The sequence below is a fragment of the Ylistrum balloti genome, unplaced genomic scaffold (assembly GCF_031769215.1).
Source record: "Ylistrum balloti isolate Yb309-2 unplaced genomic scaffold, AGI_CSIRO_Ybal_v1 Utg370248, whole genome shotgun sequence".
In the NCBI taxonomy this organism is placed as follows: domain Eukaryota; kingdom Metazoa; phylum Mollusca; class Bivalvia; order Pectinida; family Pectinidae; genus Ylistrum; species Ylistrum balloti.
In genome coordinates this window covers 1,465,663-1,487,094 of record NW_026782199.1, presented here as the reverse complement: position 1 = coordinate 1,487,094, position 21,432 = coordinate 1,465,663, and the positions used below count along the sequence as shown (strand labels likewise).

Sequence of the window (21,432 nt, the reverse complement as noted above, 5' to 3'; positions counted from 1 at the left end):
GCAAACTGAACTAGATAACCCTGGGATTAAGGTACATATGCAGAGTACACACATTGTAACACAGGTGTCATATGTATGTATATGTATGTAGATGTTTTGTACATGTATGTCCTAAGGTATTGAGATTTTGTTTGTTCCGCTAGACATAATGGATAATATATATTGAAACACCTATAGACAGCCACCTGTGAAACAAGACCAAACAGTAATTAAGAAAAATGAGTAATTAAATCTATATGGGGCTCACAAAGGGATATTGTACATATTACATATAAATCAATGTTTTTGGCAAGTACAAAAATTACAACGGTTGATGTCACAGCTTTGTATTGCTGCCAGCACCCTACAAAGTGGCTGAATCATCAATCACGGATGACACATTGGACAACAGGAAGATAAAATATGTCTCAAATTCTCAAATCCATATGATACAGGTTTGTCCAATTTTCCACATTCCGTATGATTTTCTGTCAAAAATTATTCTCAATTTATGTGTTAAGTAACAGAAAGGATGCTAGTTTGGGACAATATTATTCAATTATATTTATTTCTCAAAGAAAAAAAATATTTCCATTGCAAATTTAAACGAAGGTGTACAGCAATTCTTGTGACCACATTGTGATATCCCAATCTATATACAATCCAAAAACTCCATCACTATAACTAAGCTTCAGTTCTATTTTTATAAACTTCTGTATCCCTTACCACAAACCTCTATATCTCTCATCACAAACCTGCGTCTCTTACCACAAACCTCTGTATCTCTGACCACAAACCCCTGTATCTCTTACCACAAACCTCTGTGTATCTCTTAACACAAACCTCTGTATCTCTTAACACAAACCTCTGTATCTCTTACCACAAACCTCTGTATCTCTTACCACAAACCTCTGTATCTCTTACCACAAACCTCTGTATCTCTTACCACAAACCTCTGTATCTCTTACCACAAACCTCTGTATCTCTTAACACAAACCTCTGTATCTCTTAACACAAACCTCTGTATCTCTTACCACAAACCTCTGTATCTATTACCACAAACCTCTGTATCTCTTAACACAAACCTCTGTATCTATTACCACAAACCCCTGTATCTCTTAACACAAACCTCTGTATCTCTTAACACAAACCTCTGTATCTCTTACCACAAACCTCTGTATCTATTACCACAAACCTCTGTATCTCTTAACACAAACCTCTGTATCTCTTAACACAAACCTCTGTATCTCTTACCACAAACCTCTGTATCTCTTACCACGAACTCTGGATCTCTTAACACAAACCTCTGTGTATCTCTCATCACAAACCTCTGTATCTCTCATCACAAACCTCTGTATCTCTGACCACAAACCTCTGTATCTCTTAACACAAACCTCTGTATCTATTACCACAAACCTCTGTATCCCTTACCACAAACCTCTGTATCTATTACCACAAACCTCTGTATCCCTTACCACAAACCTCTGTATCCCTTAACACAAACCTCTGTATCTCTTACCACAAACCTCTGTGTATCTCTCATCACAAACCTCTGTATCCCTTACCACAAACCTCTGTATCTCTCATCACAAACCTCTGTATCTCTTACCACAAACCTCTGTATCTCTTACCACAAACCTCTGTATCTCTTACCACAAACCTCTGTATCTCTCATCACAAACCTCTGTATCTCTTACCACAAACCTACCACGAACTCTGGATCTCTTACCACAAACCTCTGTATCTCTTACCACAAACCTCTGTATCTCTTACCACAAACCTCTGTATCTCTTACCACAAACCTCTGTATCTCTTAACACAAACCTCTGTATCTCTTACCACAAACCTCTGTATCTATTACCACAAACCTCTGTATCTCTTACCACAAACCTCTGTATCTATTACCACAAACCTCTGTATCTCTCACCACAAACCTCTGTATCTCTTACCACAAACCTCTGTATCTCTTACCACAAACCTCTGTATCCCTTACCACAAACCTCTGTATCTATTACCAGAAGTTCATTGTGTTTATATTTTGGTTCTGTACATATGGAAACATTTAAATAAAACGTAACATTCCACAAAGAGAAATAAGATATTCTCTGTAAAACCTGTAAATTTCTGAACAGCAGAAATTTGTCAGTAAAATACGAGTAATCTCCATCATTATTCTTTTACACTGATTTAGTTTTCATTACCTGATTGGCATTAAATGCCTTCCTAAGTCAAACAGCAATATGGTAGTACAAATTACAGAACCAAATAAGTTCATTATGTCAAAATATGTTATACAACTTGTGGGCAAAAGAATTGAATCCATAACCTTATATATCAAAACAAACATTTTACTACCTCGTCTATCATACAACAAAAATGTCCTGACAAGTATAGAAAATTATAAGAAATGTGTCTGAATTCATTTAGAATAACTAAATATCATATTCAATGAAACTTTTGAAGGAATTTCATATATTCCTACATTGATTAAGAAAGAAGAATATTGCTATGGTGATTGTCAAGTATGTAACCTCTATGCTTACACAATGTATAACACCTTCTACACTAAAGGTCACAAGTCTTTATTATTTACTTGTAGCATAACAGAAATAGGTCAGATTTTTACCCTTTTATCTAAATATTTGGAGTACTTGGATCAAATAGCCATTACAGTGTTCAAAATGTCAGTCAATATTTGTGTCTACTCCAAACGATCTTTGAGATAGAATGTACATGATAATTCACATGGTCCTGAGATATATATGTTCTATTTGTAGAAATGACAACCGTGTATTTGTTTAACAAATATAGACTGCAGAGGGAAATGTATGAATACAAACCTGTCTACAGCCAAAACTCACTAATAACGACCCAGCAATGCAAAGCTGTGCTGAAATCACCTGTCTAAATGTAACACCTATATATAACAGGTTAAACCTACCTTAGAGATCACAGTCTACAGTTACCACCTATATATAACCATTTAAAACTGCCTTAGAAATCACCAGTCTAGTTACCACCTATATAAAACCAGTTAAACCTGCCTTACAGATCACCAGTCTACAGTTAACACCTAAATATAACCAGTTAAACCTGCCTCAGAGATCACCAGTCTCAGTTACCACCTATATATAACCAGTTAAACCTGCCTTACAGATCACCAGTCTACAGTTAACACCTATATATAACCAGTTAAACCTGCCTCAGAGATCACCAGTCTCAGTTACCACCTATATAAAACCAGTTAAACCTGCCTCAGAGATCACCAGTCTACAGTTAACACCTATATATAACCAGTTAAACCTGCCTTAGAAATCACCAGTCTACAGTTAACACCTATATATAACCAGTCAAACCTGCCTTAGAAATCACCAGTCTAGTTACCACCTATATATAACCAGTTAAACCTGCCTTACAGATCACCAGTGTAGTTACCACCTATATATAAACAGTGAAACCTGCCTCAGAGATCACAGTATACAGTTAACACCTATATATAACCAGTTAAACATGCCTTAGAAATCACCAGTCTAGTTACCACCTATATATAACCAGTCAAACCTGCCTTAGAGATCACCAGTCTAGTTACCACCTATATATAACCAGTTAAACCTGCCCTAGAGATCACCAGTCTAGTTACCACCTATATATAACCAGTTAAACCTGCCTTAGAAATCACCAGTCTAGTTACCACCTATATAAAACCAGTTAAACCTGCCTTACAGATCACCAGTCTACAGTTAACACCTATATATAACCAGCTAAACCTGCCTTACAGATCACCAGTCTACAGTTACATCACTGATGTTGTTTTTCATCCTGTCACTATAAATGTTGCTGGACATAAATACCAAAGTGGGCAGTGGTCCACAGAAATGACCAAAGCCTGACTAAAGTGATCAAAGGCTTGAGACTATGACATGGTGAAGGGCTATTTACAAACCCCATCACTGATATTTACACTATATACATAGGCCATTCCTCGACAAAAGATTTCCTTTGGTTTATCTAGTGGTCACTGACACCATAACTACACAGTATATTTACCATAAACAAAATTTTCTGTTGACAAACACCAAAGGGGCAATGATGTGAAAGTGTATTATTCTGTCATACGACACAACATTCCCCGACCTATCCTGCTATAATGTGCCAGGTGGTTTATTTCTGGTTATAAATCGTGAAATCGCCATGGCACTGTGTCAAAATTGGTCATTTTCTTCTGACTTGACAGCTGTGTCACTCTCCCACTGGCCAAGTTTGAGAGAACTGTGATAAGTACTGTGCAACGTGTATCAACAAGTTACAACAAAAATAACTTAAAAGTAGCACCAAACAGGTTGGTCTGGTACAAAGTGAAGTCTAAGTTTCGTAGTAAAACTGATGATTCGAAAATGAAAAAAATAAAAACATCCGGGATTATTTTACACAGACGTTACACTTTTAAGTATTCGTTGTTCGTACGAGGTTACTTAGAACACATAATCTCTGTCCCTACATCTACGTGGAGAAAAGCCTACGGGCGGCTTTACGGTCCTTTGAAGTTTTGTGTGTGAAATCTAGACAAGATAGATGATTAACACATTTCTGTGTGATGCAGAACGTCAGACAGTTAATAAGTTGTTATGTTATACAGAGATACGGTGAAGTACACCACCAAATTAAAGCTAGGACGTCCTCGATCTGACTACCATGATGCTTACTCCCAGACTTCCACAGTACCACGACCACAGGCACCTTAATAATCAAACAATGAATTATATGTAAGTACCTGTGTGTGAGAATCGACTTAAACAGCGACTGTTTAAGACACAGGGACACGTTACAATAATAGGTCGGTGAAACATTAGAACAATGAATTACAAGTCCGCGGTTCATCTAAATTGATGGCTTGTCAATTGTCAGGAAAGATGGCGACGAAATACTTCAGAAGATGTGCAGCACGCATTAACAAATTCTCTAAAACGCTGGCGTTTCTAGGTGGGGAGAGATGGCAGGCTCTGCGAGTCAGATTAATGAAGAATTAAGGTGCGATTTTACCCCCCATTGGTATGTAAGAAAACACGGAACTGGCTCAGATTAGTTGAAAAATAGAACTGTGCAGCGAAAGGTTAACCCTTGTCGTTAGAATGAACCTGGTTTCCATGGGGTACAAACTTGCAACCGTTCGAATACACATCGTTTCCTTGGCATCAGAAATATCCAGTACACGAACTCTCCAGAATTATGGACTTGAAATGAAATTTGATAGAAATAATCAGACTGCAAATGAGAAAACGACCTTCTCTTTCTAATCGAAAGTGAAACCAACATTAAACTATCCCTGGTATTTTTAAGCTTGACACTCGTTTTAAAGCTTACACACAGAATAACGTTTCATCATGACTATACTGAAATGACGATTTAATATATTAAGGGGTTTCTTTTTATTCACTATATCAGGTATGATTTGATCTGTCACACCAATATCAACTGAAAGTAACTTCTATTTTGAGTGTTTCAGATATGTTTAACGTATTTTTACGCTCCCATCGACACGGTATGTTTATCAAAGCGAAACCATTTTAAAATATGAAATTCTCTGTCCGTGTGATGCGCTATTTTGATCTTACCACAGTCGCTTATCATAATTAGTTGATACTCGTACATATTTAACGTTCCGCTCGGTTAATTATCGATTGTTTATGCTGTTGGGGACCTGTCGTCTGATCAACTTCTGTTTGTGTGGTTTCATGGCGATCGCAGAATCAGCAGACACACAATGCCCTTGATCAGGCGGATAGTTAACCTATTCAGCCAAAACTAGTGAGGTATCGAACCATTGATTCCGATCTATGAGTTCATTCTGAAGAATGATCTGTAAAATTTCCTGATCAATAAACCCCAATTTTCCACTTGTCGAGATCTCTAACCAATATCCTGTCACCGATCATAGTTATCTACCTTCAGAGCTACTGGTTATTCGCCTTTATAGATATACTCTAACTATCCATCTATCTTGTAACCTACTCATCAGTTTGATGTATTCGTCCAATCCACTCATCCTGTAGCCTACTCGTCCTCTTAATGTATTCGTCCAATCCAGCCATCCTGCCGCCTACTCATTCACTTAATGTATTCGTCAATCCACCCATCCTGTAACCTACTCATCCTCTTAATGTATTCGTCAATCCACCCATCCTGTAACCTACTCATCCTCTTAATATATTCGTCCAATCCACCCGTCGTGTAACCTACTCGACCTCTTAATGTATTCGTCCAATCCACCCGTCGTGTAACCTACTCATCAGTTTGATGTATTCGTCCAATCCACTCATTCTGTCGCCTACTCGTCCTCTTAATGTATTCGTCCAATCCACCCGTCGTGTAACCTACTCGTCCTCTTAATGTATTCGTCCAATCCACCCATCCTGTAGCCTACTCATCCTCTTAATGTATTCGTCCAATCCACCCATACTGTAACCTACTCGTCCTCTTAATGTATTCGTCCAATCCACCCATCCTGTAGCCTACTCGTCCTCTTAATATATTCCACCACCCGTCGTGTAACCTCACCTGTAGCCTACCCGTCGTGTAACCTACTCATCCTCTTAATATATTCGTCAATCCACCCATCCTGTAGCTTACTCATCAACTTAATGTATTCTTCCAATCCACCCATCATGTAGCCTACTCATCCTCTTAATGTATTCGTCAATCCACCTATCCTTTCGCCTACTCATCATTTTGATGTGTTCGCCCAATCACCTACAATAGACATTGGTTCCCTAATTTTTTTTTCAACTTGACATGTGGTGCAGTATTTGACCGCTCATTCGCCGTTCTGATGTCCTACCGCTCCACCATTAAGGTATATAGTGGTAAGTTAATATATTTAGAAAGTATCACATTTGTAAAATCTATTTAAGTGTAAAAAAACGTTTAAAAGAGGACAAAGTTTTAATGTAATTCACAAGTCCAAATAAGGCAGATTTATCGATTTATAGAGGTGTACTGCTCCAAAGTGACGGAGAACGACAACATTATGTCAGTCTAGGTCAGATCACAACCAGCCAGGGACGTAATAATCGCCGGACCGTACACCGCCAATGGGTTCCCAGTTAGGAATGTTGATTGACAGCCGAGTCGTTACCACAGATAGATTGTCAGATCGGGTCACAGTTCACAAAAAAAATCCACAATGTATTTTTTTTGTTTAACTCTCACTTTTGAAGCGTTAACTTAAAACTACCTGGTTTGTATATTGCAGAGACAGTTTATCTATGATACCTGTGTTTAGTGAGAGGTAACGGTGCATAGTTGATCAAGTTTACCGTACGCCAGTGTTATCAAAGGACAGTTTTTTGCAAATATCTTTTAACACTAATCTTACGAATATTAATGAGTTCCAAACACACCAGGTTCGACATTTTGATAAAACAGTGCGGGCGAGATCAGAAAAACAACATGATATGAAAACTTGTATCGACATTCCATAGTAAGAACCATCATCAACAAAACAAAAATAGTAAACCGGAAGTCGTTCACTTCCTTTACAATACGTGTAAAAAAAAAACAAAAACAAAACACAATTATGGATAAAAATTATTCTCTTAACAATGTAGGGTTATGAAGTGCAATATTATATAAAGTACGTATTTAACACTTACTTAAGTCAAATTTAAACTAAACTCAGACTTTGCTTACGGTAATCCTGAATCGACATTGACTTCAATTTCCCTTCGGAGCCCAAACGTTTTAAGAATAAATGTCAAAGCGCACCACCACTAATAACTCGGTATGTCAATGGAAATAAAACGAGCAACATCTAAACTTGTCTGACAGGTTTGTAAAGTTGTTTGCATGAAGGTCAAACTGCACGTTATAGACACATTACCACCTAGTCGGTGATTCTAAACATCTCTTTATCCAACCTCTTGTAAAAATACGTAACCACACAAACCCGAGTCAATATATATAACGTACCGCGTTGTACGAAGGTAGTTGTGTTGGAAACCGACACATTCAGGACATATTTCAAATGTAATGCATTCACTAACGGATAGTTATCCGAGGAGCCTCCCAATCCTTTGTTTCCAAATTTGGATCGGGACCAATATCAGACTGCTTTTAACACGCAATCTGGGCAAAGGTGACCTTCACAGACTAGTCGACTTAATTACTACGTTCTTGATTAACCGCCTTTCACCTCCAAAACAACAGAATAAAAATGTAAAAATAAGCTACTACATAGCAACCGGAAGAGGTGTAAACTACTATGTAACAACCGGAAGCGTTTGTAAGTCAATATAATATCAACCGGAAGCGTTTGCAAGTCAATATAATAACAACCGGAAGAGAATGTGAGCAACTGTATAGCAACCAGACTGGTAGGTACTCTGAAATAACAGATCGTGTCTAAAGACTAGCATGCAACAATCATAAGTATTTTAACACCTATTTACCAACAACCGGAAGTGTGTGTAGAATGTTGCCGGGAAAATTAAACAGAATCACACATACAGAAGGGATAGAAAGGAAATAGAAATCAGGAAATATTGAAATAGGTACACAAAACTCATATTTGCATCAATTTGTGAAACTTTGGAACTGGAAAAAACATTCATAAGAATTAGACGCGATGGTTCCAGTTAGTATTCCTAGCGGTATTAACCGAGACAGTGGTAAAGGAATATCGAACAGATGAAATTAGAATATGTACTGATTGGAATATATAGAACAAGGGCCTGTTTGAGGCACATAAACCCGTCGACGTAAAAGCAACTACATACAGACGAATATGTAGGGAAAGTTTCTTTCCTATCATCACACGATGTGGCAATGAATTATTCAAGTAATTGTCACCGAAAGTATATCGAGCGACTATGTTGTCAAGGCCATATTTCTCATATGCGGACTTTTACGACGATATAATTACTAATATGGAATGGTATGCATCTTGTCAGGTTTCAGAAATCAATAACTTAAAATCAATCAACGCCTCAGTTTTACATCGAATAGTATTTCATCTGAAATGACGTTTAATACCTACATGTGTAGGGTTGGTAAGTTATAGCATGTGTAGACGTACTGGATTGCACGCGAGTTGAAGCACCTGGTGCTGTCTATCGACAACATCAATTCACACAACTGCAACAGTTTGACATGAAATAAAACTTGCCGTTTTGCAATTAGATAAAAGACTGTAAGAAGTAAACTGGTGACCTAATTTCTCAACAAAACTATCATACGATTTAGGAGTTATAATCCTATATTTGAAAATCAGATGAAATTGAATATGGCGGCAAGTCCACCGCCTAGTCTAGATTTTGATACCTTGCTACCAATTCATATTATCCTCAGTCGCCTCCTTTACTTCAACACTTTAGCATCACTGATTGGTCATTGAAGAACTAAACAAATGTACGATACTGTTCTATTTATTATTTGTTTTACCCGATACAAGTCCCGTGTGCCTTTTGGTACAATTATTCCCAGACATATAAACAGCAGTGATACTTCATATTTACAATGTCCTTCCTGACCACTGTTAGACCATTGTACCTGTATCTCGTGGACACGTGCGAGACATCGGTGTAGATGTAAATTATGACGTAAGCTGTCAACACAATATGACGTAACTGATAATTGTATTCAGTTGAATCGCCTTCTCTTGAAAATGAACATGACAGGTTGCAGAAGCTTACACTGAAACATTAATGTACCTTCCTGCGATGTACAAACGCGTGTACATAGACCGGATAGTGCCATGTAAAAAGCAATGTCTAGATCAAAACCCGTCCTGCTTCGTCAAAATGAGTCCGGACACATGGGCACATTACATGTATAAGCCCATTTTATATATATTCTTGTAACTTGTCGTATTACATCATATCCTGAAATGAATGTTCTTCATACCAACATCCCTGTGGTTTATATTGCCTACAATTGACTTCTTTGAAAACATCAGTTAAACTCCGGTTTCATTATATCATAACACAATGAATTACAAATGTGCATTTCATAATTTACTATTCAATATGGTATTTTCTCTTCGTTAACATCCAAATGAGCCTTGGTAACCAAGCAGTGTCGTAACTAGTATATTCAAATAAAAATATCATATATGATGTCTAAATTCCACGGAAGCATGATATTTTTGGATTACAGTCATTTGGTATGTAGATATAGGTATATCCATCCCGTAGACCATGACATACAGAACACGCCCTTTCTATATACACAGGTGTTAGGTAATTTGCACACGTTCAGTTACACGTGTCACTAATATCAATGCATTAACTTCTCCGTGTAATTTGTTGTCAAGAAACGTAAAGAAATTTGGGCCTTTGTTAAACTTGATTTATGTCCTGGTAATAAAAACAATCGTAGTCACGATTTCCTCTCCAACGTTTGTCTGATTTTGATTTTAAACAATAAAAAACAACAAAGCTGTATTTATCTATTTTGGCTACAAAACGCTTACCCTTCCGGACTACCGCGATTCTTGTATTTTCTATCAATCTCCGTGTAAGTTTTCCTTTTTTTCTTATTTGGACAAAGTTTCTCGAGTTTTTGATTGAATTAAGATTCTGTGAAAATGTAGCAATTTTCTTTGTCTTTGTTCTCACGCTAGAATGCCGATTTAGGAGGAATTTTCAAATCAATTCTCAAAGAGTGCGTCATAAGCTTGTAAATGAATCAGTTGAGTCTACATAACCTCGGGAGCCGAAGAAACCAAGACGACTTGATGAAAGAACAATTGGAGAGAACGACAAGGTTTAACGAGACTATAAGTCACCGTCGAGATATCAGATTTCATTTCGTGTTAACGTCCAACGTAAAACTGTTCGAAAGCATTTTTCAGTCATAGATGCATATCTACAAATGAACATGAGGATGGCTTTAATTGAACATGTACTTGTAAGTTCCGGATTTTTACATTCCGTTATGCATTATTTATTACGTTTAAATTCATGCATGCCTTCAAAGAATATTTTACTTAAACCACGAATGCTAATAATCAACGCAACAACCTTTACCTCATTTACGTCAACTAAACATTCTCCAAACACAAAATCTAATCCACGCAGCATTCATTATGGAGACAATGCGACATACTTGACCCCGAATGCTTATTATACACAAGACATTAACCCACAAATAAATGAAGTTGTTACCAACCAAGACCATTAACGTATCGTATTCTGATGTAATTTGCATTTTGTCACATTAATTTAGGGGCTGTAAGACCTTGTGTTTACTTTATATAAATCCACGTAATGTTGTAAAGTTACACCGTCTTTGGTTCCTTTTATAGTCTCGCCTGTATCAGAAGACAACAACGCAACACGTGTTCTAGACGACGAAAAAGAATAGAACAAAGTAAAGGAGTATTATAAACATGTACTTCATATAATCAGACATACTATAAAGTGTAGGTCAATTCCAACACGGCTACTCAGAACTCTACAGATGGTTATGTTAATTTTGAGGAATGTAAGCATATGAACGGTGATTTAAAATGACAAACTTTTTGGATTAAAACCGATATCCGTAGTACGTGAACTATATATATATATATATATATACACATCTATATTTTGTACTTTTTCCAGTTTCGACATTAACGTTCCCACTAACGAGATAGACCTTACTTATGTAATTGCAAAAATAGTTTGCGTACCTGTTGATGTTGCAGATCGAAATTAAATTATTCGATCTCTAATTCAATCATTTACCGCGTGGTGAAATTTCAGTGAGTTCAGAGAAATGGACAGATAATGGTAGTTTAAGTATGATCGATTTCGAAATGAAAAGTTTACAAGATAGCGGTCCTGTCTACTGGTTGTGCGATCCCTTACATCGATATATGGGTCTGCCTAGATACCGGACAGGTCGGCGTAATGTGGACAGAGTATATCGAGGACAACATTAAAGAGATAAGGGTACTTAGGTTTGGGTAAGGCCACGGGTAACATGACGTAAGCAAACAGCATTCGAGGACATGTTAGTAAGAGTAACTGGGTTTGTGACATTTATCATCAAATCTTACTGAAAGTAAAATATATCTGGGTAATCTTGGATTATAGTTTAATAGTCATCTCATGGACTATGGCTAATGTACGATTATCCTACACCATATCTAAATCAAATTAAAGTAATTATTAACAAGATGATTTTGCTGTTTCGTTCTATTTTCTAGTCCGTACATTTTTGTGAGTATACTTTAAACAGTCGTTGACAATCAGCTATTTTACACTACTATTTCACACACCACGTAGTCTTACCCGGTATAGAAAATGCTCAAATGTATCGGTGATGTTTTGTATCTAAATTGAAATGAGGCTGATCTGCTGGTTTTTTGCAGATATAATTGTATGCTGACTAAGATCAGATATGGACTACCAGGGAGGTAACTACAGGCACAATCCGCTAAAACTTACCAGTTATAGCAAGATCTAAAATGTTGGTTGGTCGCAGTTTACAACAAAAAATTCGGAGCGAGCGATTATAGTCAAAGTTATGGTGAAATGGACCGAAATCGTGATAAATATTGAAATATGTTGCGACCATGGTAACGTCTCTATTGGACTGACGTCACTAAGGTTCGGTGACTGCCATTTGTCATTTCATTATTTCGAGGGAAATGGGCTATAATTGTCGTCTTTTTGTAGAGACAGAACAAAATAATCTCACTCCACGACGCGAAATGGCGATTTTCTAATTATCATTCATTTGCAGCGAACGCGGTCTTTTTTCTGTGAAATATGTGGAAACGGAATATAGAGAATGTTAAGGACAAACTATGCGCGTGTTACACGAGGTACATGATTGAGTGGGATGGAGTTACTGAATCACGGATCAGGATGTTAAAATCATGGTTGGGAACATTTTGAAATAATGAATGAGTATATATTTTTTTCGAACCCATTAGCCATATCAGCCAATTATAATTGAGCACTCAACCAGGATATAAGTGTAAAACAATGGTATATCCTACCATTGTTGTCGGAATACCATTACCCGTGTATATGTTGCTTCTACAAATTTGTCTTGTCACGTGTGTATATATATATCACTGTATCTATTACCACTACATGTGATTGTGTTAAAGCTATAGATGCACCTTACCACAACACGTGTATCTAATGTAACTGTAAGTGAATCTTACCACAACACGTATCTAATGAAGCTGTAAGTGAATCTTGCCACAACACGTGTATCTAATGAAGCTGTAAGTGAATCTTACCACAACACGTGTATCTAATGAAACTGTAAGTGAATCTTACCACAACACGTGTATCTAATGAAACTGTAAGTGAATCTTACCACAACACGTGTATCTAATGAAGCTGTAAGTGAATCTTACCACAACACGTATCTAATGAAGCTGTAAGTGAATCTTACCACAACACGTGTATCTAATGAAACTTAGTGAATCTTACCACAACACGTGTATCTAATGAAGCTGTAAGTGAATCTTACCACAACACGTGTATCTAATGAAGCTGTAAGTGAATCTTACCACAACACGTGTATCTAATGAAGCTGTAAGTGAATCTTACCACAACACGTGTATCTAATGAAACTTAGTGAATCTTACCACAACACGTGTATCTATTATCTTTGTGTATAAATATTACCACTACACATGTATCTATTGAAGTTGTAAGTGCGACTTACCACTATACGTGTATCGACTGAAGCTTTATGTTTTTTACCACTCTACGTGTATCTATTGAAGCTATGCGTGTATTCACCACTTTATGTGTATCTATTGAAGCTATGTGTGTATTTATCACTATACGTGTATCTATTGAAGCTATACGTGTGTTTACCACTATACGTGTATCTATTGAAGATATGCGTGTATTTACCACTATACGTGTATCGAAGTTATGCGTGTATTTATCACTATGCGTATAACTATTGAACTTATGCGTGTATTTACCACTATACGTGTATCTACTGAAGCTATACGTGCATTTACCACTATACGTGTCTATAAATTGTATCTTTTACATCTAGACACGTGTATTTATTACCGTAACATATGCATTATCATTGTTTACACAAATGTGTCGAAGTTATCTCCTACTTGTATGATAATGAGCTTTTCCATAGAAAAGATCTAGCCGAGACATTTAAGTGCTCTATGCTTTTCACGCCAGACGTGAGGTATAGGTACGAACAGGTTTGTCTTCTTTATTTCCTTGGGTTTTGTTTAACTCTAAATCAGCCACCTACCCGCCAGTTGTAAACGTGTGTATGCATGGAATACGATCGATAATCTACATGGATGAATAAAACATGACAACACAAGATACACAAATGATGTGTACTACGTCATAAAGTCAATTTTTGAAATATTGTCACCTTCAATTATTTCTCCTGGCCCCCCTCCGATTCCGAAAATAAGAAAATATAAAACTCGCGGCAGTTTTTGTGCGAGATAATCTATCGCAAGTTCATGTGATTGGGTGTCAAGGTCACCGATCTTTAAATCCCAGTGATTATAGAATAGCTGTCTATTATATGTTTAATACGTTAACACGCGTAGTTTGTTTTGTCAATATGTCCAATCTATGTTTTAAGATTCAAGCAAGTGTTCACAAGTCAAAACAGTGTTCGTTAGGTATATGTGTCTTACATTGGGTTCAAAGGTTCAAATGTCATGGGCATTGGTAGCAGTTCGTGACTAATCATTATTACATGGTTATGAATATGGAGTACAAAGACTCCAAAACCTTTATTGTTGTTGGTTAACAACAAATAATGTATTCCTATTACCTTACACGTATGTGCCAGCAGCATTAGTTAGGTGATTAATACAGGTTTATAGAAGCGTGGGTGTTGAATACCTGGTAAAACCTTCACGGATGTATTGGTCAATATAGACGGGTGTTAAAATGTCGAGTTATGGTAATCATACACTTTTAAATACCCACTTACATAGCCATGGGTCAAGTCGTTCGTAATCAAATATTTGATGGTGATGGCACACGTACTCTCGATTGGAGATTACGTGGACAGTCCTCGAGGGTGTCGTTTTAACTGTTATTGTCTCCGTAATACACAAAAATAACGATCATAACACAACACCTTTGGTTTATGTAGGTTCGTTAGAGTTCAGTGCAAACCCCTGTATTACTGTTTACATACGAAATTGAATACAACACACTTGTACTGAAGTCTTGGCCGTTAAAAACAGGCAGTAGAACAAGTTTTATAAATATAGATTTTTACATTGTATAATGGACATGATTCAACGTTCTCCACCCGTGATCATGCCGACACGCTCCAATTGTACGATTCTTGGTGATGTATTTACGGTACATGAAAACCACATATGCACTAAACTATAAAGGATTGAAAAGTATTGGTGGCGTTCTTCATGTATCCGATTTCGGCCAAGATCTGGTTCACAAGACAGGAAAATACTATACTGCGAAGTCAAAAAATACAATGTGATATCAATATCCGTCTTTATGACCGTATATATAGGAACATAGTACATTAATTACACTGATTTCTTTTTTCAAAGTTAATATATTTACTATGTCGGGAGGGGGCTGGTGTTCACTAATGTACGTTGATGAGATACTATGTTGGTAGGGGTTGGAGTACATCAGTGTACGTAGTTGAATACTTACGGTATTGGGAGGGGGTTACTGTTCATCAGTGTAAATGTGCAGATACCTACTTTACTGGGGAGGGGGGGTGGTTGTTCACCAGTATACATGGTTAAGATACCTACTACACTGTGAGGGTGGGGGTGGGGTGGGGGGAGGTAATCACCAGTGTCCGTTAAGATACTTACTATATTGGGGTTGATGTTCATATGATTAAAATACCTACTACACTGTGTGTAGGTGGGGGGATGGGGGTGGGGGTGGGGGTGGGGGGTTGTTCACCAGTGTACATTGTTAAGATACTTACTATGTTGGGAGGGTAGTGATGTTTTTCGTGAAGCAGCTGGTTACCCTTCATCAGTAACTGAGCGTCGATAGGCCCTTTGATGTGGAGAGCGTCTTTGCCGAACTGTGGGCCGGACTGGTCAGGCGACGTGACTTTTTGCGTTTTTGGTACAGAAACGGCCCTTTGGACCTCAACAGCCTGCATCCCGTAACTGGGGATACGTAATGTTCCAGCTTCCCGGACCTCGGGCTTCAACTTTTTAGACATTTTCTGGTAACCCTTTTGGGCATCCATTGCGTTTTTAATCCCGAGGGCCCCTGGTCCCAACTTTGGTGCTCCGATCCTGGGAGCATGGGTGTTACAATACACCTCCTTGTCTCCTGAATCTGTGGCATTGGACCAGTAACTCCGGATGTTTAGAAACTGGCCACACACGAAACATTTGAAACAATTTTTATGAAACACTACATCGTGAACGGGACCAATTTTCTCTTGCATGTAGACCTTTCTGCTGCATCTATAGCAGTCGTTGGAACTGTCAGGGAGGGGTCGGAACAGAGACGAGAGACTCTGGTACCCTCTCTCCGCAGCACGCCTGTCGTCGGAGGCAGTCGCCATTATTTCTTATCTAAACAAATCGTATTCACAAATACACAAGCAATATGTGGGACTATAATCCTAATGTAGATTCACATGTATATTTCTGTACGTCGTAAAGCACTGCTTTCATATACACTAAGACACCAGACCATACTTTGGAAGACTCTCTTCTTTCCGAACTCTAGTATAAACAGTACTACATATAGCTCTATACACATTTACGTAGCGTTCTACCTGAACGACGGTCTCCCTACCTTCGTAATGTTCCCACAGGTAAATTGCAAAGTCAATACACACAGGTATGTAGAGTTCCCGGGATGTGGACCTAATTTAAAATGCTGCTGATAGTAATATACATATATAAGGCAACTTACAACCTCACATGTGACCAGTGTGTCCACTATCCTCCATTTTCTGACTGTGAAATCCTTTTTTTCACCTGGGCGAGAAATCTATGCACCGGCTCATCGGGCGATTCCATTTATAGACAGTACACAGGTAGAGCGGAGTCAGTGAAGCGCGTCAGCACAATTACAACGAATACACGCTGTGCAGCTACTGTGGCCGTAAGTGGCGGTCAGTCAAGTAGGAAAGTTAGCTCAACAAGCAGGTCGCCCACTACCGTAAAACCAGTGATTCATTCAATTATGACGATATTATTATCCAGCTAATAGTCGCCAGAGATAAGCCCATTTATAGGACACAGCTGATTGATTTATATCTATATCCGGACCTGAGGTAATGACAATAAATAGGGTATCTATATCACGTTTTATTTCATACCTGACCTCCTATCTACGGTTAATCGATGTAGTTTATATTTAGATGAGTGTTTAATTGTAATAGATAATAGTATATTCAACGGATAATTATATTAAGCATAATACCAGATACTCTGAACACAGCTTCCTCTGTCCCTAACACCGACCTTTGAACAGTTTAAAAAGACGGATGGATATCGAATTTCCAACATGTTTTGCTTTTACATAAATTGTGAGTGTATTATGATTGTAACAACACTTTTCGATCAATGGCGAGTTATATTTATCACAAATTATTTTGGTTTCATTTTTGTTCTCCTTAACGAAGTTTCTCTCGGTTATGAACATCTCTAAAACGAAGACCAAATATACATAATTTCATATTTTCAGTTATACAAGAAGTTTTAAATGCCAATACGTGTTGAGAAGATTTGTAAATAAGTAAATATAGTTCGATTCTTTGTAACGCGATTCAAGGTATCTTCAGTCAATTTAAGACTTACACTAGTACGTCAAGATTTCAATTAAAAATTATGATAACACAGGAAATAATCTCGTATCAAAAATCAAATTGATAAACGTGTTATATATATATTATCTTGTTAGTAAGTTTTACAAGTAGAAAAAGGGAGGAGGTCATTTTTGTGAGTCTGGTATTATTTAAAACTCATTTATATTATGGACCACAAATATTGCGCATGATAGCAAACATGTCTTTACGAAATTTTGTGTTAGAAATTAATTATGCAAGTGTTAATTTAATTCAATTGGCGAGAAAATGATGCGAAATAACAGAGAATGTTAAAAACGACACTGACCACAAGGACAGGGCGCTTGTGTTATGGTGCGATACCGATAGAAGTGTTGATAAAATCACATCCTACATGGTGCTGGTCATAAGATGTCACCAGATGTACTTTTGACAGAAGTGATAAATGTTTTTAGTATCTTACCAAAAACATGGCGTTACATATTTTGTGGTTAGTACATCCTACCCCATCCCCCAACCCCTTAACACCCACCCCTCAGACCCCAAATATGGTTTTTAATGTTTCTTGTCAACAATTTTGATTTTCCTCCGACGCTTTCATGATTACTGCTGTATAACGAATTTCTTAAATCATTATTTTGCTGTATCTAATTCTAACTTTCTTATGGAACAGTCACTCCCGAGCCTTTTGTATTCTCTTAGGTACAAACAGCGACGTCCGGATAAACACGTTACGTAGAAGTAGGGGCCGGCAGGTGGCTGACCATCACTGGCCATCACTGGGGAATGTGAGGTCTCATAAAAATGTAACAATGTCCATCTTGTTACATTCAAGTGGTCAGCTAAAACGTATAAACAGACATTATGTGACACGTCAGTTGACAATTTCTGCATTCCGATAGCTGACCATGACAAGCCCGACGTAATTCCTGTCGTCCGGTCACTCTGGCCTGGCTATGGTCATTCAGGTCTTCGGTTTCTCCAACTGTTGTTTATGTTAATGTATTTCGTAAGCTGTCTGTGATATCACGTGATTGCATGATGCATCTTACTAGGATGTTCAGGAGAAATGTTGACACTATGACATTGAACCTTCAAGGTCACTACTTTATCCGTAACTTTTATTTGGACATTTTAAGTTGTGAAGCGGATGTTTAGGATGACACGTCTGTCATTCCAGTTTTTATCTACAAAGAAATCTGCTCTGCTGAAATCAATGTGTGTACACCCAGCTCAGAAAGCATGCTTCCAAGATTTGGGTAGCCCGACCGGAATGTGTGTCCTTACTTATCACCGATGTTTGGCCCGAACCCTCACCAAGACACATAAAACTTTTGTCCAAACTCTACGCAAAACTCAGTGTTTTAGGTTTAGATACACAACACAATATGTCTATAACAAAGTTAGATATCGGGACAGAGATAAAAAAGTGTCCCGAGGCCGAAATTGACACCATGTGTCAACGTGACCAGAAATCTCACACCTCGCTCCCATGGCTCTGTTCATAATAGTTATACACAGGCGCGTGTAACACTGTTCCTGGGGAAGCACAAGGACATTTAACAATGTTTCTGGACGAAGGGACTTGTGTACCATCGATAAGTTATAGTAAACATGATGGTATACTACCCAGAAACATCTTAGATGTACCCGTGGTTTAATGTACTCACTCACCATTAAAATTAAAATGTATTTCAGTTTAAAGAAATCTTACGCACTTAAAATCAATATTTAGGTCGCCGTTACTATAAATAGAATCATCTAGGTTCGTGCTTAGCCGGACGCATTTTGTCAACAAGGTGTTACATTTAAATCATTTGACAAATCTTGTTATATAGCTCTTCTATCTGACATATATTTTTTTAGATGCAAAGTGGGAGGAGGGGGTCTCTGTCCTGGTACGCAATATGAACAGCACAAGAGTATTGGACTGTATAAGATGACATGACGTAACTGTAGGTGGCGGGGAGGGTGTGAGACTGTACGATGTCCGAAAGCTTCCCAACACGGTTGTATATATCGTATGAATCTACAGCATAAGGTCCACGATTTGTTTATATTTTATTACACAGGTGTGTTTACCTAGTCTGAAGATAAAGACGTCAATTTAATCCCCAATGGACGACCTGTGATGTCCAATATCTCCTTTTATTCAAGCCCGACGATTCTGTTTGTATTGGAGTAAATAGTTCGAAGAATAAGTGGATTAACGTGCCTTTGGTCACAACAGTTCCGCAGGTTCGCAGTAATGCTCTAAGCAGGGACGTATATATCATCGTTAATATACGTCCCTGCTCTAAGGTTTCACTCAAACTTTTGCAAGCTTACATGGAATTTAAGTCTGTAATTCTTATTAAGTTCATAATCTAAATGTGATTTAAAGAAATCAATTTAATTAGATGCATACCTCGTGAATAGCTTAAAATAAAGCAGCAACGTCTCTTATGTTATATCCAATATCGATTTTATGTGACAGAACCAAGTTTTAAAGCTGACAATATGTGATCCATGTTACTACCGGAAATGGTTTACGATGATAACACACGCATCATGGGACACCATACCCGAGTGAAGCCTGGTTAGCTTGACGCAGTTCCATAGCAAACATTACACGTGTTATAATCTGCGGCGACGTTTATTTGAGACGACATAAGCACGTGTTCCCAATTACATACGCCAATGATGGTTTATTCCGACATGATATAGGTGATTCCAATAACAGAAAAAATAAATAGACTTAGTAGTGTCGATGTACGTACATACATGTATGTTTGGGTAATATTATTTTCAGGGGAGATAACTTATCATTTGCTAAATTCTACTGATATGATGTAATGATTAAGATTGTCAAGGAGTCATCAAAAACAACTAGATTAAATGTTCATACCGGTACAGATTGGGGATTAAACCGCCACAAAACTCCCAGGAAATTACAAGTGATTAGTGATTTATTGAAGGCATTGATTAAGTGGTGATTCAGAAATGTTTATCTGATTAAAACTACAATGTAAGCCATTGACCACTCAAGTTGACATTTTATAACATTACATTGCTGAGGTTTGTCGTAACATAGCATAGTACCTATTGTTAACCCAGAATGACATGACTACACTTACTCTGTCTAAACAAAGTATATGTCTACTCTTCCCCTGTCTAAACAAAGTATATGTCTACACTTACTCTGTCTAAACAAAGTATATGTCTACTCTTCCCCTGTCTAAACATAGTATATTGCCTATTGTTAACCCAGAATGACATGTCTACACTTACCCTGTCTAAACAAAGCATATGTCTACACTTACTCTGTCTAAACAAAGTATATGTCTACTCTTCCCCTGTCTAAACATAGTATATTGCCTATTGTTAAGCCAAAATGACATGTCTACACTAACCCTGTCTAAGCATGTGTATTACCAATTGTTAAACCAGAATGACGTGTCTACACTTCCTCTGTCTAAACATAGTATATTGCCTATTGTTAAGCCAGACTGACATGTCTACATTTTATCTGTCTAAACATAGTATATTGCCTATTGTTAAGCCGGACTGACGTGTCTACACTAACCCTGTCTAAACAAAGTAGATGTCTACTCTCCCCGTCTAACCATAGCATATGTCTGCTCTTGCCCTGTCTAAACATGGATATTACATATTGTTAACCCAGACTGACATGTCTACACTTCTCCTGTCTAAACATAGCAT

General features: G+C 37.6%; 1 protein-coding gene across 1 annotated transcript in view; it reads right to left on the bottom strand.

Moving 5' to 3' along the window:
• Positions 1–16,497, bottom strand: part of LOC132552482 (hillarin-like) — a 32,057-nt gene extending 15,560 nt beyond the window's left edge. The window contains exon 1 of the mRNA XM_060216658.1: positions 15,901–16,497. Coding sequence (XP_060072641.1) covers positions 15,901–16,497 — 597 coding nt within the window. The remainder of the gene's footprint in view (positions 1–15,900) is intronic.
• Positions 16,498–21,432: the final 4,935 nt, after the last annotated feature.